At 54.1% G+C, this 19,543-nt stretch overlaps 1 protein-coding gene and 1 long non-coding RNA gene across 4 annotated transcripts; both read right to left on the bottom strand.

Moving 5' to 3' along the window:
* Positions 1–5,164: 5,164 nt before the first annotated feature.
* Positions 5,165–17,193, bottom strand: MARCHF2 (membrane associated ring-CH-type finger 2). Of its 3 annotated transcripts, none has more exons than XM_040629435.1 (5): positions 17,036–17,192; positions 13,412–13,639; positions 9,142–9,337; positions 7,543–7,752; positions 5,165–5,746 (listed from the first exon to the last, which is right to left on the bottom strand). In XM_040629435.1, exons 2-5 carry the CDS (start codon positions 13,585–13,587, stop codon positions 5,588–5,590), a joined length of 741 nt encoding a protein of 246 aa, XP_040485369.1. In that variant the 5' UTR covers positions 13,588–13,639; positions 17,036–17,192; the 3' UTR covers positions 5,165–5,587. The 3 variants fall into 3 exon arrangements, with proteins under 3 accessions (XP_040485369.1, XP_040485370.1, XP_040485371.1); XM_040629436.1 differs by lacking the exon at positions 17,036–17,192 and adding an exon at positions 14,136–14,216; XM_040629437.1 differs by lacking the exon at positions 7,543–7,752 and having other exon boundaries at positions 17,036–17,193.
* LOC121102558 lies at positions 10,681–12,255 on the bottom strand. Its single transcript, XR_005834651.1, has 3 exons — positions 11,196–12,255; positions 10,827–10,959; positions 10,681–10,742 (listed from the first exon to the last, which is right to left on the bottom strand). It is a non-coding gene; the product is annotated as an uncharacterized LOC121102558 (long non-coding RNA).
* Positions 17,194–19,543: the final 2,350 nt, after the last annotated feature.

The raw sequence follows: 19,543 nt of genomic DNA, 5'->3' as shown, positions 1-19,543 counted from the left end.
AAAGTCCAAATGAGCATAACTGTTTCCAGTTTTCAATAGCAAAGTGTTGGGAATACTTCCAGGATGCCTTTCTGCTGATTTCTCAGGACAGTAACCATGGTATTCTGTCCCTCCCCACCTAAGGAGAGAAAAGTTTAACAAAGCCAGTACTTACTGAATGTTCATTCACATAAAGCCAATTTAACTGCATTCACTTTCAATCTCCACAAACTCTAGTTATGCATATTAAAAATTTGTAGGAAGGCAAATTCCTAACAGACAGAACCTAAAACAGAGGTAACCAGCAGCTGCGGAAAGGGGGAGAGTTAATTCCTGTACAATCATTGCTCCAGTTTGGGGGGAATGATAAAGTTCTGGACGTGGATAGGGGATGATAGTTGCACAACACTGTGAATGTGCCTAATGTCATCGAATCACACACTCAAAAATGGTTAAAACTGCAAATCTTATGTATGTTACCACAATTTTTTAAAAATTTGTAGGAAATCAAATGTGCGCCCAGACGTCCCCTCTCCTCCCAGCTGTAGGTTGTAGCCACAACGTCTCTCCGCGTCTTTCAGGGAACTGCTATCAGAACGGCTGGGTTTCACGGGGACACAAGACGATGCGTTAAAGCTTTAATTAAACTTGAAAAACCAAGAACCCCAAGACAGAGCCCCAAGCTGGACTAAAAAAGGTGACGAAGTTCGCAAGTCGGCGAGCCCGCCTAATGAGGAAAAAAAAATCTTCCCCTGGAACACGGAAGAGGAGGTTTCTTTTCTTCCCCCCTACTCTTTGTTTGCTTGTTTCTAAGGGTGAACACTGAGCAGCAAATCCGAACTACCATTACCTACTGCGCACCTGGGAGAAGCGAGGGACGCCGCGAGGGACTCGAGCCGGGGCCAGAGCGTAGTAGCTAGCGGCTGTTCCGACCGAGGCACTCCCCGCGGGGCGGGGGAAGGGGAAAAGGAAAAGGAGGCGCCCCGAACCAGCCTCGCGGTCCGTGCCGAAACCTACCCGCCTCGCCTGCCGTTTACCGGGGCTCACCACGCGCGAAGCCTTGCGCGCGCACTCCTTTCCCTCCCCCCACTTTACGGATCGCGAAACCGAGACCCCGGGCGGTAGAGGAGGGGGGTTGTGAAACCACTCAACCCAAGGTCACCCGATAGGTTAGCGGGCGGCGGACTGCCGACACTCCGGCTCTGGGCCCGCGCCATCATCCCTCAAAAGTGCGCAGGCCCGGCCTCAGGCCTCAGCGACGGGCCTCGGCCTGCAGACGCCGGGGAACTGAGGTCCGCTGCCTGGGAGAAGGGGGCATTCTTGAGGCGCTCCGGGCCGCCCAGCTTTCACTCTAGCCTCGCCCCACCTCGGCAGGCCCGCGCGGCAGGCCTGGACGAGGCCGCGCCGGTGGGAGCGCCGGCCAACAGACCTAACGGGAAGCCGCCGCCGGCGCCGCGAAGGTGCCCGGCCCGGAGCAAGGAGCCGTGGGAATACTTACCCCGGGCCTGCGAGCCCGTTGCCGCTTGGCACGCCGGGCGCGCTCGCCTCTCCTCCTCCATTTTTTGGGCTCCGGTCGTCGCCCCTCGGGCCGCGCCGCTTCGACCCCTGCCGCCATTTTCTCCGCGTCTGGGCTTTGTGTGAGGGAGCGGGATGCGAGCCGCTGCGCCTGCGCGCTCACGTGACCTCGGCGCGACAAAACGCTCTCGCGCGCGCGCCGGGGCCTCGCCCTTCTTCGTCCCCTCCCGTCACGGGCCACGCCCCCGCCGCGCGCAAGCGCGGACCGGCCAGCTGTTATTCATTCATTACCGCAATTTGCGTTAGGCGCTTACTGGATACTCCACCCGCTCTCGAAGTCAGGGAGGGAAAGCACCTCCCCACCTCCCTACACGGACCTACTCACTCCCAGCTTCCTGTAATCAGAGCTCTCACAGAGAGGCAGCGAAAGTTTTGTTCACTAGAATATAAAAGAGTTAGATAGACAAGGAGGGCAGGACACTGGCCAGGCTAGATAGGACTGCTGTGCAAAATGCTGTCTCCCTAAGCAAGTATCCTGCGCCAAGAATACCTGGGCTCTGTCTGGCCTGTCTCCCCAACAGGTTGGAAGCTCTTGGGTGCAGAGCTAATGGCCTAAGTTCCTCTCACTGAACCTATTAACCAACAACCGAAACATGTAGCTGGGGACTTAGTATGTGCTCACGGATATTTCTTAAGTGAATGAACAAGCAAGAATCACAACATGATAGAAGAAATGAGTCACAGGCCAGGAGAGCCTATTAACCTTTACTGGGGCTCCTTTCTGCCTGCCCCTGGATCCCTTTGTCCTAAGACTTGGCTCTGTCCAGAAACAGGTTTTCAAGGGCTGTTACAGGTTGTGTCCAAGGGCAACCATGTTGGCCTGGGAAGAAGCCAGAGCCCGGGAAAGCGCTCAGAGGCCTCCAGCTCCCTTTCCCCACAGCACCCCCCTCCCCAGTGTCTCTGGAACTTTGAAATGCTTCACTGGATCTTGGAGACATTCCCATCCAACCACCGAACTCTCTCTAGGTTTACAAAGGGAAAGTTTTCCTTACGCCCTCTCTCACAGAATGGCTACATACCATCAAGCTCTGGGGGAATATCTCGTCTGCCACACCATCCTACCTGCTTAATTCGGCCTGGCGATTCCGACCCAGGCTGAGAATTCCAGGCCCAGAGAAGAAATTCAGTAGCCCAGCCTGACACGGAAGCTAGGCCCCATTCCTACGTATTCCCCAAACTCCTCTGTCTCATAGAATTTCCTTCCATCAACCATCTTCAAGGCACTCCTCCTCCCACAGCCCCTCTGCTCTCCTAAAATCCTGTGCACACCAGCTCTTCTCTCGGGGCTGCACTGGTATCTAAGCCGACCTTCCTCTCCCTTAGACCTCTCCTAGACTGGAGGCATCCCTGGGGCAGAAGGAGCCTCACCAGTTTCTGAATCCCCTTGCTCAGCAAGGCTCAGAGATGATGGACGAGTCCACAGCAGTCTATCAGAATGAGGGAAAAGAGTCCAAATGCAAAGCAGCAGGGACATGAAGCCACCTGTCTCTCCAATCCCTTCTCCTGCAGTGACTGTGACTGGAAATCGGGGACAAGCCAGGCCCTGGTTGAGGACACAAACTTCCAGGCTAGGTTCCTATGGGCTGGTTGACTTAACCCAACACTGCCCACATTCCTGGGTTTTGCCATGTCCTGAACTATGATTTTCTTCACACTTTCTTTTAATTGACACTTTTTCCCTTTAAAAAAGATATATGTTTTTGAATTTTGCCTTATATCATAGTCCATATTAAAAACTTGCTATAAAGAGCTTATTGTAGAAAATAAGAGGATGATGCTATTAAAGTCAAAATTCAGTCATGCGCACTGCCAACAGCTCTGAGCCCAAGACTTGCTCTCTCTTTTGCTAGGGTTAAGGGTCATCAAAGACTGCCTAGCACCAACCTACAACTTTCTCCTCACTGTAATTAAAAGCGTCAGAAGAGGGGCACCTGGGTGGCTCAGTCGGATAAGTACTTAAGTGTCTGGCTTTTGGTTTTGGCTCAGGCAATGATCTCAGGGTCCTGGAATCCAGCCTCGCATTGGGGCTCCCCACTCAGCAGGGAGTCTGCGTGAGGATTCCCTCAATCTGCTTCTCCCCAGCTCACACGCGCATGCATTCTCTCTCTCTCAGATAAATAAATAAATCTTTAAAAAATAAAAGTGTTAGAAGAGATTTGCAAAGGAAAAAGCTTTCTCTTTTCATGACGGCACGTCCTGGGCCCTCTGCACTGTCTCCAGGGACAGCACATGCCAGAGTCCTGAGAGAGGTGAGTGCCAGGCCTGTGCAGTGTAAAAAGACACAGAGGGTGAGAAGGGCCCTGAGTGCCAGCTGAGCCGGCAAGATTCTGTTCTGCAGACCACCAGAAGCCTGCAGAGGCCTGCTCATTTTCCAGCTGCCTCTTTCCTGCTGCCTCTTTCCAGCTGCCTCTTTCCTGCCCCTCTGCCCCTCAGTCCCAGGGCTCCAAGCACGGCTCAGCTGTCACGCTGCTCCTCCCACAGGCCACGTAGTTTCCAGCCTCCAGGTCTTTGACCTTTGCTGTTCCTCCACCCCCTGTGGCCAGGCAGGCTTCCCCACGTTCTTCGTCTAGTGCAGAAAGGGTTTTTCTCCCTCTCTGGGCGAGCCACACACCAGACGGGCATTCATGCAGCAAACAAAAGAACATACCAGACACTGTGCTAGGCCCATCAGGGATGTGTGACCTTGGGTGAGTAACCCCACTGCTCTGAGACTCTGTTTGCTCATCTGCAAATGGGATTCATAAGAGAACCCCAGATCCCACCTTTTGGATCTGCTCTGAGTAATAGATGTGGCTCAATGCAGGGAACCCTCAAATGTACAAAGCTCAGAAAGAGCTCAAGAAGTAGCTGCTGTTACTAGCATGACCATATGTTGCTGCTTTTCCTGAGTGCTCCCAGAAGGGGACGCAGGACACTCAGCCATGTGGACCGGGGGTCAACCCTAACTCTGCTTCCTCGAACTGTGGGGCCTCAAAGGCTTTCCTGCTCTGAGCCATAGTCTTCTCTGTAATATGGAGGTAACAGCCATTCCTGCCACTGAGGATGGGCAGAAGGACGACACCTGTGAAAGCTCAGAACTAGGTAACCCTCGCTAAGGATGGACGTTCATGATTAGGAGTGTATGGGGCGCCTGGGTGGCACAGCGGTTAAGCGTCTGCCTTTGGCTCAGGGCGTGATCCCGGCGTTACGGGATCGAGCCCCGCATCAGGCTCTTCCGCTATGAGCCTGCTTCTTCCTCTCCCACTCCCCCTGCTTGTGTTCCCTCTCTCGCTGGCTGTCTCTCTCTCTGTCAAATAAATAAATAAAATCTTAAAAAAAAAAAAAAAAAAAAAGGAGTGTAAAGGGCCTGGTGTGATATCTGGCCCACTCTAGATGCAAAGTAAATGGAAACTGCTCTTCTTATGCGTATTTACTTTAAATCGTTTATTATATAGCCCTGCTACCTGCTCTTCACTCAAAAACTCAGGATTTGCTTCTTCCAGGCTTGCACAACATATCCCTCAAAACCAGCTGAGGGGTTGGTTTTGGTTTTGTTTTTTAACCTGACTCCCTTCAGGTCCCAGGTGCCTCCCTTTGAGGCTTCGGTTCAGAAATGTAACTGACAAGTCCGTTTTGTCCAGCAAGGGCTCCTTTTATTCATTCGGGGTGGGTTTTTGAAACGCAGTGCAACTTTATAAAGTCGAGGGTGCCAGGAAAGTGAGCCTGCCAGGTGCAGAGAAGCACAAGAAGCTTGCGGAACCTCCGAGCCCCGCGGGCGCCCTGGTTCACCTGTGGCTGCAGCTGCTGGCCCCCAAGGGGCCGGGTGGACCTCAGAACGAGATCAGGGTGCCTGCTCTGTCCGAAGCTCAGGACCACGTCCATCCGTCTGCATGTACCACAGTGTGCAAAACAACTAGAAAATATCTTCACATCGGCTCCGCTTGGTTGTCTCTTGCCCTAGGAAGCATTCCGGCCGTGCAGGAAGGGTCGGGCGGTTTCGTCCTTCCTAATACCAGGGTGTCACCAGCTGCCTCTGGCCCTGCTGGCCCGGCCTTCACACAGGTGTCTCTTCGGCCACCTTCTTCAGGAGTCCGGCTGCCAGCGAGGAGTGCTGGGCGCCCTCAGAGCCATCTGCATCCCGGATCTTCAGGCGAACTTTCTGGTTGGTCCTTCTCCACTCGGAGTACAGCTGGCAGTGATAGCGGAAGGAGACCTGCAGAGCAGGGTGAGGGTGGGTGGGAATGCCAGCCGCTGGTCTCCACCCCCAAGGGAGGGAACCTGAGCCCAGGTGGCACCTGCTTTGACCCAAACCAGGGCCGGGCTCGTGCTTCCAGAAGCAGAGACAGCATTCATACATCTCTCATATGGACTGTGAACACACACCCACTCACTCTCCTGGGAAAACTCCCCACTGGCATTCGGGACCGTGCAAAGTGAAGGGGTCGGTGGCAGGGAGCAAGGAGCTCCCTTTCTGTTTCTCTCAGGATGGGACTGAAGTGGTACAGCCTCTTGGAAGGGATTAAACGTCAACGGGTCAGAGCACTGCCGAAACTCAGAAGCCAGCAAGACATCCTTCGGTAGGCGAGTGGACTAATCAACGGTGGGACATCCAGACAAGGGCATATTTGCGCTAACAAGAAAGGAGCTCTCCAGCCATGAAAAGACATGGAAGAACCTCAAATGCAGGCCGCTAAGGGAAAGGACCCAGTCTGCAAGGCTACAGACTGTATGATTCCAACTCTGGGACATTCTGTAAGGATGAAACTATGGAGACGGTACAAGGATCGGTGGTGCCAGCAGTTGGGGAGTGGGCAGGGATGAACAGATGGAGCACAGAGGACTTTTAGGGCAGTGGGACTACTCTGTATGATATCGTAATGGTGGATACATTCATCGTCCATCTGCCCAAACCCCACCGAATGTACAGCACCAAGTATGAACCCTAATGTAAGCCGCGGGCTCTGGATGATAGTGACGTGTCAATGTAGGTTCCTCTGTTGTAACAAAGGTGCCCCTCTGCTGCATGGTGTTAGTGGGGGAAGCTGGGGATGGGGATGGGGATATACGAGAACTCTCTGGATCTTCTGCTCAACTTTGCTGTGAACCTGAAACCGCCCTAATGAATAAAGTCTATAAAAAAATTTTTTTAAATCAATGTCAATGGTTCATAGTCTTTGATCAAGCAAGTTCCAAGAGGCATTTGCACAGGTGGTACTCAAAGCACTGCTCATAACAGAAAAAAAAAAAAAAAGAAGAAGAAGGAGAAGAAAACATTGGAAAGAATCCTAGTGTCCATCTAAAGGGATTAGTTAAATAAATACGTTACATCCAGACCATGAATAACTGTTGGGTGGCTGCCTTTTTTTTTAAAGGACATTAGCAAAGTGAAAGCAAGCAGACTACAAAGCAGTACCTATGGTTTCATACTATTTGCATTTAAAAAAAAAAAAAAAAACCTGCTAGTGGATGCCAATCCTTATTGAGAAGGGAACGCTCCCACAGCTGGACAACAGTGGTTATACCTAAGAGGTGAGACTGGGGGCTCCTCTCTGGGCGAGGGTCCTGATGGCTGCCAGTCCAGTCCCTCTCAATCCCAGTGACCTTCCCTCTCCATCTCTTCAGCTTCCTGTCTGTCTGTCTCTCTCCTCCTGCTCTTTCTCTCCCAGTCTTCTGGTCTCACTCTTCCTCTCACCCTCCTGCCCTCCCTCCTCTTCCCCCGCCCCCGCCCCGCCCCCAGCTAGTCTTGCTGAGCTCGTGGATTGCGGGGCCTACACTCAATACTGCCAGTCAAGTGCCCTCATCTCTCGGGAGCACAGGCTCACACCTGATTCGTGGCTTCCCTGGACCTTGGCTGGGCTCAGAATCTGGAGCTCCATGAGATGCTGGGAATCGCTTCCGCCGGGACAGAGGCAGCGGCAGACAGGGAGGCCCCCAGGCCATTGCCCAAACCCCTGGCCTGCCTGCTCTGAACCAGAGACCCCCAGATGCCTCCAGCTGGCAGCCACTCACCAGCGTCCAGAGGACGTAGATGGTGAACAGGGCAATGGTGAGTGCGATGAGCCCCACAGCCTCGAGCCGGCTGTGGAGCCGGAGGTGGTCCTGGGCCCCGCGCAGGCACAGCCAGCCCGAGATGGCAGCCAGCGGCGTGATGAACAGGAAGCATACCATGTCACAGCACAGCGTCCGCTTCTCTGTCCGAGGCCCCGGGTCCTTCAGCCACTGCGGGGGTGGGGGAGGAGCTGCTGAGGTGGGCTTCATACCGCCCTCCCACGAATCCCAGCCCGAACCGGGACCTCCAGGCCTCGCGCCTCTGTCTGCAGACAGCCATCTTGATTGGCGGGCCCCGCGGGACCAGCGCCTCCCTCTGTCCTCTCCTTCCCTCACGTACTTACTGAGCCTACGATGAGCTCATGGGCCCTGCTAGGTGCCCCCATTGTACAGATAGGGGAAACTGAGGGCACAGAGGGACAGACTCATTTGTGCAAACTCACACAACTAGTCCCCCACAGAGCCAGGACTGCCGGCCGGGTGGGGGGGGGTTCTGGGGGGCCTTGCTGGGGGGTCTTGCCGCAGGGCCCTTGCTCCTGTAGCGGCTGTGCTACTCAGCCCGCCACAGACGAAGGAGCGAGAGAAGTGGGCTTCACTCGTGGTAATTCCAGTGAATGGAACAGAAAGGTCCGTGCCCTCCTGGAGCTCCCATGCTAGTGCAAGAGGTATGAAATGGGGTGGATGGTCAGGGAGGTGACAGCCGTGCTGAGGAGGAAACACTGAGTTGAACCGAATGAGCAGAAGCAGCTCTGTGAAGAACAGGTGAGACGACGCCCCAGGCTGTAGAACAGCAAATGCGGGGCCCTGATATGGGAGTATGTGGCCTGGGCAAAGTACATCAGGGAGGAGGCCCGTGTGGCTGGAGGGCGAGGCAAAGGGGGAGGGCTGCAGGCGGGGGCTGCCTCTCCCACCTTACGGTTCTCCTAAACGCCCAGCCCCCGGGGGGCCTGGGGCCTTTCCAGAAGCCCACCCTCAAGCCCAGCGACAGGACTCTGAAGCACTTAGCTGTACCCTTCGGAGCCAGGCCCGGAGGAGTCCGGAGGGCATCCATGCAGCCAACAGGGCTCTGGAGAGCAATGCAGCAGCCACCACGCCTGAGAATGCTCATCTTGGTCCTGACCCGTGCCTCTCAGGCTAAAGTCTAAGCTCCTGGGCACAGCCCACAAAGCCCAGAGTAGCTGCTACCACCTCCCCCAAGCCACTCTCCTCTTCCTGGAACTTGCTCCACTCCAGCCACCCAGGCTTCATCAAGAACACCAAACTCTTCCTGGCCTCAGGGCCTTTGCACTTCTTGTGCCCTCTGCCAGGACTGCCCTTCCCCAGGATGGGTCCTTGGCATTGCTGGCTCCTCATTCTCCAGGTCTCAGCTTCAGGGGTGACCGAACAGGGAGGGGCACAGGGTCTCGGGCCTGGTTCCCCACCCACATCTGCAGAATCTACCATGGCGGGGAAGAAGGAGGTCACCCTATAGAGCAGGATCCTCCTGGGCAGTCCCCCCCTCCGGCCCCATGCCCGTCTGCCTTCCTTCTGCCTGCTCCAACCTGGGGCTCCCAAGCATACCTCTGTGAGGGGCCGGGGCCGCTTCTCCACGGCAAACTCCGTGTGGCACAGCTCGCAGTAGCTGGTGTTGGACGAGGAAAGCCACCTCTCCAGACAGCTCTTGTGAACGGCACCCAGAGTACCAGTGCAGCCGCATGGAGAGAGCAGGCTCTCCCCGTTTGCTCCCTCGTGGCAGATCCGGCAGAAGGGACCATCGCTAGACACAGAGATCGAGCACATGAGCAACAACGAAGCTTCCTGCCTATGCCTGCCACGCTACCCACTGGATCACAAGCTCGGCAGTGGCCCTATGCTGCCACTTGGCAAACTCCTACTCATCCTTCAACGCCCAGCTCCAGACCTCCTTTCCTTTGTAAAGCTTTCCCAGGTTCCCAAAAGTGTAGCAACATGCTCCCTCCCCAGGGTTCCTGTGGCCCATTTTTAGGCCCAGGGTGAGCATCTCTTACACCTGCCCATCTAGTGTCTGCTCCTCCTTTTCCTGCAATACTCCTCCAACTGTCCTGGGCAACCAACCCACTCTCAACTCCCGGTCCTCAAGGACTAGAGCAGAGCTGACAACACCCCTGATGACCTCAGGCCGGACCAATCAGAACCCCACACACCCCTGGTCACCGGGACTGATTCAGGGAAAGGCATGTGTGAAGCAATCAGAGTCACTGTGAATTAATTCCTGAAATTCTTCCCCCCACCCCCAAACTCCAGAACTAGAGACAGCAAGGCTGATGTAAGTCTGGAGCTGGTGGCAGCGTCTGGTCCCCACGTGGAGTCTGTGAATGATGCCAAACGTAGGAAAGCAGAGCCAAGCAACAGGGAAAAACAGATTCTCAAGGACACCATCAGAGGCTCTGGATCTAGCCACACCTGAAGGCCACGCTACCTGAGAAACCTGTGCATCCAGGGAGAGTAGCTATCCTGCTCCTGTGTCCTAGTTAGGCTCAGAAGACAGACATAACAAGCGTCCTCAGGAAGCCACTTCAGGGAAGCCTCAGCCCCAGCCCAGTCTCTGGGGATATTGGGTCCTTCCTAGGGCAGCTCAGGGCTGGGGGTGTGGCCTTGGTGGGCGCAGAGGCTGTCCAGCACATGAGTCATTGTTTTCCAGACATTTCTGCCCAGAGAGTGGACTGCAGGAACACATGAAGGAGGCAGAGCAGGAGGGCTGTTTCCCAGATAACAGCAGTTTCCCCTGAGAAACTGTGTTCTATCCTCTCCTCAGCGTCTCCTGCTGTGGGGCAGAGCCTGGCTGCTTTGAAGCCAAAACCTCATGGCTACTTTCTTGTCAGTCCTGTGCCGGGGCTGCTGCCGTGCCCTATGATTTCAAAAGGCTGTATTGGGCTCCACCCTAATCCCACAGCGCCCCTGCCCAGAGTTAACAGGAAAGGAATCCCTGCTCCGGAAGCCAACCCCAGGAAGTGGAAGGGACGAGAACCTTGAGGAAGAGCCACGTCGGTTTGGGGTTTGTCCCAGGGAACCCTCCTTTTTGGAAAAGCCACTTTGGAGAATACAAAACAAAATGAAACCTGACATCTTGCTGGGCACTTACTAAGGACCGCGCCCTGTTCCAAGGGCAGCACGTGGACGAATCTGTTATTCCCCCAGGGAACCTGCGAGAAAAGTGCTCTTTTGCCCTCCTTTCGCAGATGGGGAAATTGAGGCACGAAGGGGTGACCCCGTTTGCGTGAACTCACACGGCTAGTAGCCCGCGAAGCTGGGGTGTGAACCCAGGACGTCTTGCTCCAGGGCCCGTGCCCCCTTAGCGGCTATGCTACACTGCCTGTTCCAGACGGCAGGACAAGAGAAATGGGCTTCGCTCATGAAATTCTGGCAGGAAAATAACGCAAATGGCACAGATGAGAAGGAAATGGGCTGGGGGTGGGGGTGGGGGAGTGTCACTGGAGCTGCCCCTGGCACACTCCAAGAACAAGAGAAGGGAGAGTGTGGGCTGGGAAGCCACAGAAGCCATATGGAAGAGGCAGCAGGGGAAGGCCAGGGGGAAGGGCCGGGGGTGCAGAAATGCTCCAGGAAGCTTCGAGGAGGGCCTGGGTTTGCTCACGGACTGGTGGGCAGAGCGCCGAAGGCTCAAGAGGATGAGAACCCTTTGGACAAACAGCAGCCTTCTCTCTGGGAGGGTGGTTCCGCCCTGGTTCTCAGCCTGGGCAGGTTTGGGACGAGCTGTGTCAAAACTCAGAGGGGAGGAGCGCCTGGCTGTCTCAGTCAGTGGAGCCTGTGGTTCTTGTTCCCGGGGTCATGAGTTCGAGCCCCACGTTGGGTACAGAGATTACATAAAAAAAAAAAAAGTCAGAGGGGAGATGCCATGAGCAAAGAGGCCATGGGGCAGATCAAGAGGGCCTAGTGGTCTCGTGGGCATGGCTGTCCTGACCGTCAGCGGGGTCACAGAGGGACTCTCTGCTCCCTGCTGCTTACCCTGGCTCTGAGGACCGCAAGACTGGCTGGTGGGACTGAACGAGCTTCTCCCCTTCCAACCCAAGCAGGAACCCTGGGTTCAAGCTTCAGCAATGCTCAGTGACACTGGCAGGTGTCTGCCTCCCGCTGGGCCTCGGTTTTCCCAGATATCAGGAGGGAGGGTGGGACAAAGTGGGGTCAGCTCACTCAGTGCCCCTCAGGCACCCGTGTAGGGAGACCCTAGCTTTGGTCAGCCTCTTCCCAGGCCCCCTCCCCCACCAAATGTCCCCTCGCTCCCAGCCTGGCTTGCCCAGCATAGACTCTGTCCTGCCTTCAAGGGGGCTGATGGAGATGTGGGCATACAAACCCACAGCCCAGAGGAGGCCCAGGAGAACTCTCCATATCATCTGGGCTTCCTGCCGGAAGTGACGCCAGGCAGAGACTTGGAGGGTGAATGGCAGTGAGCTCCCTCCAAAGCACTGCAAGGCCTCCCATCTGCTGCTTTTGATGTTGGAATGAACAGCTTATGAATTAATTCTGACACAGGCCACAACACGGATGAATCCTGACGACATGAAGCTCGGTGAAACAAGCCAGTCACAGAAAGACGAACACTATGCAACCCCGTACTTCTAGGAACTCCCTGGAGGAGTCACAGTCATAGATGGAGAGGAGATGGTGGGCGTGGGCTGGGGGAGGGGGCAGGGAGTCCATGCTTCATGGGGCCAGAGTCTCAGTTTGGGAAGACGAGAAAGTTCTAGAGACAGATGGCGGGGGGGGGGGGGGGGTTGCATCACAGTGTGAGGGTACCACTGAACTAACTGTACACTTAAAAACTGTTACAATGGCACATTTTAGGTTATCTATATTTTACCACAATTTAAAAAAACTGGAAAAGAACTTAGGAATGAAATCTTCGTAGATAAACCTAACGACAATGTGGAAAACTTGAAAAATTAAAAAGAAAAAAGATACCACTCACAGTCTTGTTCCCTTAGCCACCCTGGTGGCTGTCTGAAATCCAGAGTTAAAATGGATTCAGATCTGTGTGGGGTGCACTTCAAACTCTTTTCCTTGGAAACGATGACAAGTTGGCAAACCAGGCAGGGCAGCTCACACAGGGGTCTGGAAGGCCCGCACCCGGTCTGAAATACTTTTATTAAATGCATACGAGGTGGCAAACCCGCGGGCAGACCCCGTACGCAGACCAGCAAGGGACTCTCGATGCGGAAGGGACAATGCGATGAGGAAGGTGTCCCCATCTCCGAGAGACGAGGGTAAAGTAACCTGTCCCGGGTCCCGGAGCGAGACGGGCTGCCCAGCAGGATGTGAGCCCAGGTGCTACGAATCCACAGCCCCTCTGCAAACCACTTCCTTATCATGGCTCTCCAAACTATGAGCTACTCCCCACCATCTGATCTTCCGATTTCACCTGACAATCTGGAATTTCCACTTTTCCTAGAGAACCAGACCCGGCCAGCCGGAGCCTCTGTGTCTGCACGGCAGTTATGACTGGGGCCCCTTTCCCTGGTTTATTTGCTCACCTGGTCCCTCTAGATGGTTGGATTTCTTTTTTTTTTTTTTTTTTAAGATTTTATTTATTTATTTGACAGAGAGAGAGACAGCCAGCGAGAGAGGGAACACAAGCAGGGGGAGTGGGAGAGGAAGAAGCAGGCTCCCAGTGGAGGAGCCCGATGTGGGGCTCGATCCCATAAGGCCAGGATCACGCCCTGAGCGGAAGGCAGACTCTTAACAGCTGTGCCAGACAGGCGCCCCTAGATGGTTGGATTTCTGACCGCAGACTGGGAGAAGATCACTCGGCAAGAGTAAAGCGAGTGAAGGCAAAGACACCTGCTCGGTCGCCACTCACCTTGACGTGTCCAAGGCTCGGATGACAGTTGAGAGGAGCCGGCCATCCCTTGAAGTCACCTGTGCCACGTACTGGGGTGGCCCGAGGCCAGTGGCCTCCACGACCTTGGAGAAGGCAGGGCTGCCAGAGCAGTCACACAGGGAGCCAGGGAGGTGGCAGCAGTCACCCGTCGTCATGGCCACAGGGAGCCCTGTGTCCTCAGGGCCTGAGGCCCATGGTCCCAGGAGCCTGGGGAGAGGCCAGCAGGGAGGTTAAGGACAAGGTTATCGAGCCAAACACCGACCGGGGTTTGACTCCAGCTCTCAGAGCCTCAGTTGCCCAGTCTGTAAAATGGGGCTCTGTAGGGGGCTGTGGGGGATTCAATGAGATGCCACTTGCAACTCAGCCCAGGCCTGGCGCACAGTAGGGGCTTGGTTATATTATAGCTAACCCTCCTGAGAAAGGCCAGCCAGGTCCAGCCCCTCAAGGCTTGTAGGCCACCCCCAACATCACCTCTCTAGACACGGTAAGGGCCTCCAAACAGTTGCGGAGTGTCTGCTGTGTGGCAGGCCCTGTGCTTGGGGCTTTCCTGGGCTACAACCATGCCCGCTGACCACCTAGACACTTGCTCTCTATGGACTGGACTTCTGGGGCTGGGCTCAGAGCATGTGAGCCTGGCTTGGACCAGGGCAGAACTGAGCTAGAAACCTGGCCGAACAGACCAGGATGGGGCATCGTTTGATACCTCCTTGAGACCTCAGGCCATCAGGAAAATGACGCAGGCTGGGGGGCTCGGGCAGCCTCTGCTCCTACCACAGCAGGTACTCCAAACCGCGCCCGTGTCCTTGAGGAGAAGCAGCACGAGATGGCTGGGGACCTCGGCAGCGACCTCAAGTCTGCCCAGGGTGTGGGGCTTCAGCATTTTCTGCCCTCTGCCTTAGGGTCTCCCCGCCATAAGGAACCCTTGGCAGCCTTCACCTTCACCCCAGAAGGAGCCAGTGGGACTTTGTGTGTTTCCCCTGAGAAGTTCCTGTAAGTAACAGAGGCAACACAGGAACCCTGGAGCCAAGGGTCCCTGGACTGATCTTGTCTTATCCTCAGGCCTCTGTCTCCAGGAGCTGAGGCCCAGAGACGCCAGAAACACTCACTGAGGCACCCCCTAGTCAGCTTTTACCAACCCCTGCCGGCCAAATCTGACACCTAAGAGAGAAGGGGAAGAGCCAGCCAAAGTGATTGACTAACCCTTCGCACCAAGACCATCATCTCCCAGTGGGTCAGCACCCTCTGAACAGCTCAGCCAGAAGCCTTCCTGGCCCACCATGCCCTTCTGAGCCTCTACAGTTGGGCCGCTGCCAGCCAGATAAGAAAGTATCAGCCCAGAGGCAGGAGAAGCAGGGAGGAAGACTGCATGGCCCAGATAACATCCTCAGGGCAGCGGTGGCGGGGGCCTGGCATGTTGTGTACTCCGAGGAACTTCCGGCTCAGAGGTCAACAGGGCAGCCTCTGGGCTCACCGACAGAATGCATGCAGAGGGGAATCCATTCTTCCCACCCCTCCAAGCATCAGCCTTAACATTCCTGCAAGGAATTGGGCGCTACAAGAATCATCACAGCTCCCGTAATATTAAGTTCTGCCATTTCTGTTACTATGGGGGGGGGGGGGCGGGGGAGACTCATCAGTAAATCTGCCAAAGCAAGGCCTGAAAATCACCAAAATTGTGACAGCAGCTATGGTTCGTTAAGGACCTACCCCATGCTGGGTACTGAGAAGCTCGCTGAACTCTAAACAGTTGCCCTAAGTGTCCCCTTCAAAGATCACCTGCCGGGAGACGCCTTCCCTGACCACGCTGGCCAAAGCGCCATTGGTGACCACATTACTGCGCTCATGGAATGTGCCCCTCCCTGAAGTGCTCTTATTTCTTCACCCTCGGTGAGCTCGGGGAAGGGGGGACTGGGTTGGACATGCACTCTGCCGTCCCTGGTGCCTGCCCTGTGTCGGGCACAAAGTCGCTGAGTCTCATTTCTCAGCCACTACCCTGTGTAGGAGCGAGAGGGGAGAAGAACCCTCCTGACCCCCATACCTTGGCCTGCCAGGCCCGTGGTGGGAATCAGAGATGTCTAGAGGCTAGAGGTTTGTGCAAACCACAGAAGCCTGGGCTTGGAAGGGGCCAAACTCAAGGCTGGACCCAGCTCTGGGGCTGCTGGGCTGGGCAAGTGAGCCAGTGCCTCAAGTGAACTTGGCCCAGTGCCTGGGGGACAGATATCACTGAGTCTTCACATAAGTCTAACAATGGCCCTCATTTGACAGGTGAGGAGACCGAGGCTCAGAGAGGGGCAGCTACTTGCCCAAGATCACACAGCTAAGAAGGGACAGGACCAAGATTTTAACTTAGTCCAGTGAGTGGGTCTGGGACTCAAAGACCTGGATTCTTTTAAGTCTTGACTCTGTCACTGATGCTGTGTGTCCAGGGACAAGCCACTTTGCCTCTCTGGGCCTCATCCTTCTCTTTTGTCAAATAAGTTGATGGAGCTGGTGGACTTTGCTGAGGGACTTCTTGAGAAGAAGCCCCCAAGCGCGATTCCTCCAGCAAAGCTTGTCCTTGTCTAGGCCCATCTGGGGTGGTGCTGGGGCAATAAAACCTGCCCAGCCTCCTTTCCCCGAGGGCAAGAAACTAAAGGGAGAGGAGTCAGAGAGCCCTACTGGTGCTTATTCGGGCAAACTGCTTCACTCTCTGGGCCTCAGTTTTCTCGTCTGTAAAATGGAGGTCATAACAACATGCAGGTCATACAGCCCTAATTATTAATAAGTCAGTAAATATTAGCTCTTCTTAATGATTACTGCCATCAGCTTACAGAACCGTTAGAGGGTTTGATGAGACAAGGCACAGCCAGAGCCTGGCACACAGTAAGTGCGCAGTAGATAATGTTATTATTTTTAGGAGAAATGTGGAGCCTGTAAAATGCATTCATTCCTCTTGGCTCACCAGAGAGAGGCTCCTGTGTGTCCTTCAGTCCTTGCGTGCCCCTGCACTGGAGGCCAGGTTTAAGCCCAGCTCTGCTCTCCTTTGCTGAATGGCCCCGGGGGGGGGGGGGGGAGACTTCTCTGAGCCTCAATTTCTTCATCAACAGGGAACACTTCTCGAACTTCCACCTATTATGGTCCCTAGAGGACTAAATAAGCGAATCATATAAATTCTGGCTACCCTGTTTTGAGCACCCACTAACAGCCAGGCACTCTGCTAAGCAAGTCCTTTGTAGACAGTGCCTGGGTCATTATAATATTTACTATTTTCCAGGCAGAGCCCCACTGGGAAGGAGGTTGAGGAAGGCGCTTATTAACAGCCTACTGTGTGCAAGGGTCTCTCCTCATCCGCCACCTTCTGAATTCTCCATTAGGTTGGTGCTGGGATGACCCGGTTTCACAGAGGGGGAAACCGAGGCTCGGAGAGGCACCTACTGTGTGCCGGGCTTCGGGATCTTCCCGCCGTCCTCGAGACGGGAATTGCGATCCCTGGTTCCGGGGAAGGCTGAGGCCGAGGGTCTGAGCCTGATCGTCCCGCTCCGGAGCCAGGCTCGGGCCTCGAACCCGGGGCCCGCCCGCGGACCCGCGACCCCCCCACCAGCACACCCGCCCGCCCGTGCCTACCTGACCCGCGGCCGGGCCGGGCGGCCGCGCAGGCCCCTCCACTAGCCCCGGCCCCGTTCCCGGCCCGGCCGGTCCCGTCAGCGCCGCTAGCTCCGCTCCGGCCGGCACCTGCGTCCGGACACCGCCCGCCGAGCCGACGGTGCCACGGACCAATGGCGACCGCCTCTCGCCCGCACTAGCCAGTCCCCGTGCACGTCCCGCCCTGGGAGGCGGGGCCGGAGGCGACAGGGACGTCCTGGGCCGTACAGGCTCCGCGGCGCCGCAGCTGCTGGCTCCGCCCCCGCAGCGTCTTAACTCCGCCCCCAGCTCCGGCTCCACCCCCAACCATGATCCCGCCCCATCCCGGCGGGTGCGCGAGCGGGGTTGGGGGCGCCACCTGCCGACGACCAGTGCTAACTAACCGTTACAGACTTGAACGTGATACCCAGCTAAGGGACTTGTAAGTGTTCATCACCTCCCTTAATGAGGAACCATATGATCACGCTTTACAGCGGGAAAACGGCAGCCTAGAGAGGTTAAGGGGCCGTGGAAGAGCCTAAAGTTAATGTCTATTCATCATTCACTTGCTCATTCATTCACACAATAGGTTCATTCGCTAGATGTAATAAACATCAGTAAGAGGGCCTGTTATGAGCCAGGCACTGTACTAGGCTCTGCGGACACAGGGTTGAGTAAAACAAATATCGTTGCCTTCATGGACCTTAATCTAGGGAATTAACCACTTGTGTAATTAATTATTAATTACAAAAGTAGGGGCGCCTGGGTGGCACAGCGGTTAAGCGTCTGCCTTCGGCTCAGGGCGTGATCCTGGCGTTGTGGGATCAAGCCCCACATCAGGCTCCTCCGCTATGAGCCTGCTTCTTCCTCTCCCACTCCCCCTGCTTGTGTTCCCTCTCTCGCTGGCTGTCTCTATCTCTGTCAAATAAATAAATAAAATCTTTAAAAAAAATTATTAATTACAAAAGTAATAAATTGTAGCAAGTAAGGGGGCATATCAAGGAATAATTTGGAAGGTCCAAGAATACTTCCTTGAGGAAGAAGCACTTGAACTGACAACTAAGACAGAGCAGAGGTGAGCTAAGAGAAAAGAGGGGAGAAGAATCCCAGGCAGAGAGTTCAGGCACATGCAAAGAGCCCAAGGCAGGATGGAGAATTGCTTCAGTACTCCTCTCCCCTCCTGCCCTGCCTTTATGGAATACATAGAGCAATTTGAATACCTCAGTTACATTCTGTTGTGTTGTACTAGCTTTATTTTTCAAAAGTGAAAAGATAAATCATAACATTGTTTAAAAGGTTAGAAGGAGGAAGGGGACAGAGATACAAGTTAGACTTTTAAAAATATACCTTGTTTTATGTATTTGGCTTTAAAACCATGTAAAATATCATATATAATTATAAAACAAAATTTAAAATGTAAAGGTGGCCACAAAACGAAAATAAAGGAACTTCTGTATCCAGTTGGTGACAAAACAACAGAGAGATGAACGTCTAGTGACTTTAGAACACAACAATTTGACCCTACACACCACTACTATATTGTTGATGGTGATGTTGCAATTGTTATTCTGAGCCTGTTGCATATTTAGTAGGGGATAAAACAAAAGCAAAGGAGTACTTATGTTGATGTCAAGGACTGGGATTTTCAGAGGGAGTGAAGGAGATACAGATCTAAGGTTGATTATCTTAGTAAAAACCCCATAGCTTTGAACTTGAATTGGGAGCGTCACACTATATTTTACCTTCGCAAAAAAGCAAACATTTCCTAGCTCTGTCCACTGAAAAGGTCTGAAACAAAGACTGACTTTGTTGCATCAGCACTCCTTAAGCCCACATCATAGTCTCTAAATCACTTCCAACTGAATGAACTAGGGAACGTTGGGGAAATATCTGATTCTGGGTCTGGGGCAGCAAACGTATGAGATGAACCTGGCACATTCTGATACACCAGAAAGCGCAGGCGTTACCAAAGACATTACCTAGTAAGGTCGTGTCAGCGGGAGTCAACCAGAAAAAGCTCTCACTGGCCACAAGTGGGATAATTTACCCTCCGATAAGGGTAATGACTGCAGTAGATCCAAGCACATCGAATGTTTAAATCCATGTACTGGGGGGAGCCTGGCTGGCCCAGTCGGTAGAGCGTGCGAATCTTGATCTCAGCGTTGTAAGTTCGAGACCCACACTGGTATAAAGATTCCTTAAAGTAATAAAATAAAACCTCAAAAGAATAAATCCATTTACCAGGGTTTTGAAACATTCTTATCTTAAAATAGTGTCGAGACACCTGGCTGACTCAGTTGGTACAGCATGTTACTCTTGATCTTGGGGTCGTGAGTTCAAGTCCCACATTGGACATAGAGTTCACTTTTTTAAAAAGCGTAAAATTTACATCATAAAAGTTGCAGGAGTAATATGCAGAGCTCCCATAGACCCTTTGCCCAGATTCCCCAATTGTTAACATGCCGAATCCTTTATTTTTATTTAAAAAAATTTTTTTAATCTTTAGGTAGG

The sequence above is a fragment of the Ursus maritimus genome, unplaced genomic scaffold (genome assembly GCF_017311325.1).
Source record: "Ursus maritimus isolate PB19 unplaced genomic scaffold, ASM1731132v1 scaffold_14, whole genome shotgun sequence".
Classification (NCBI taxonomy): Eukaryota; Metazoa; Chordata; class Mammalia; order Carnivora; family Ursidae; genus Ursus; species Ursus maritimus.
The sequence above is the reverse complement of the archived record's forward strand: the minus strand, read 5'-3'. Positions and strand labels throughout refer to the sequence as shown.

Coding starts and splice junctions, on each gene's coding strand:
- MARCHF2 (XM_040629435.1), bottom strand. CDS start 13,587: ATGACGACGGGTGACTGCTGCCACCTCCCTGGCTCCCTGTGTGACTGC. Junction 9,338..13,411: donor CGAGCCTTGGACACGTCAAG/GTGAGTGGCGAC, acceptor CTCTGTGTCTAG/CGATGGTCCCTTCTGCCGGA. Junction 5,747..7,542: donor TCTACGTCCTCTGGACGCTG/GTGAGTGGCTGC, acceptor CCTGCTCTGCAG/GTCTCCTTCCGCTATCACTG.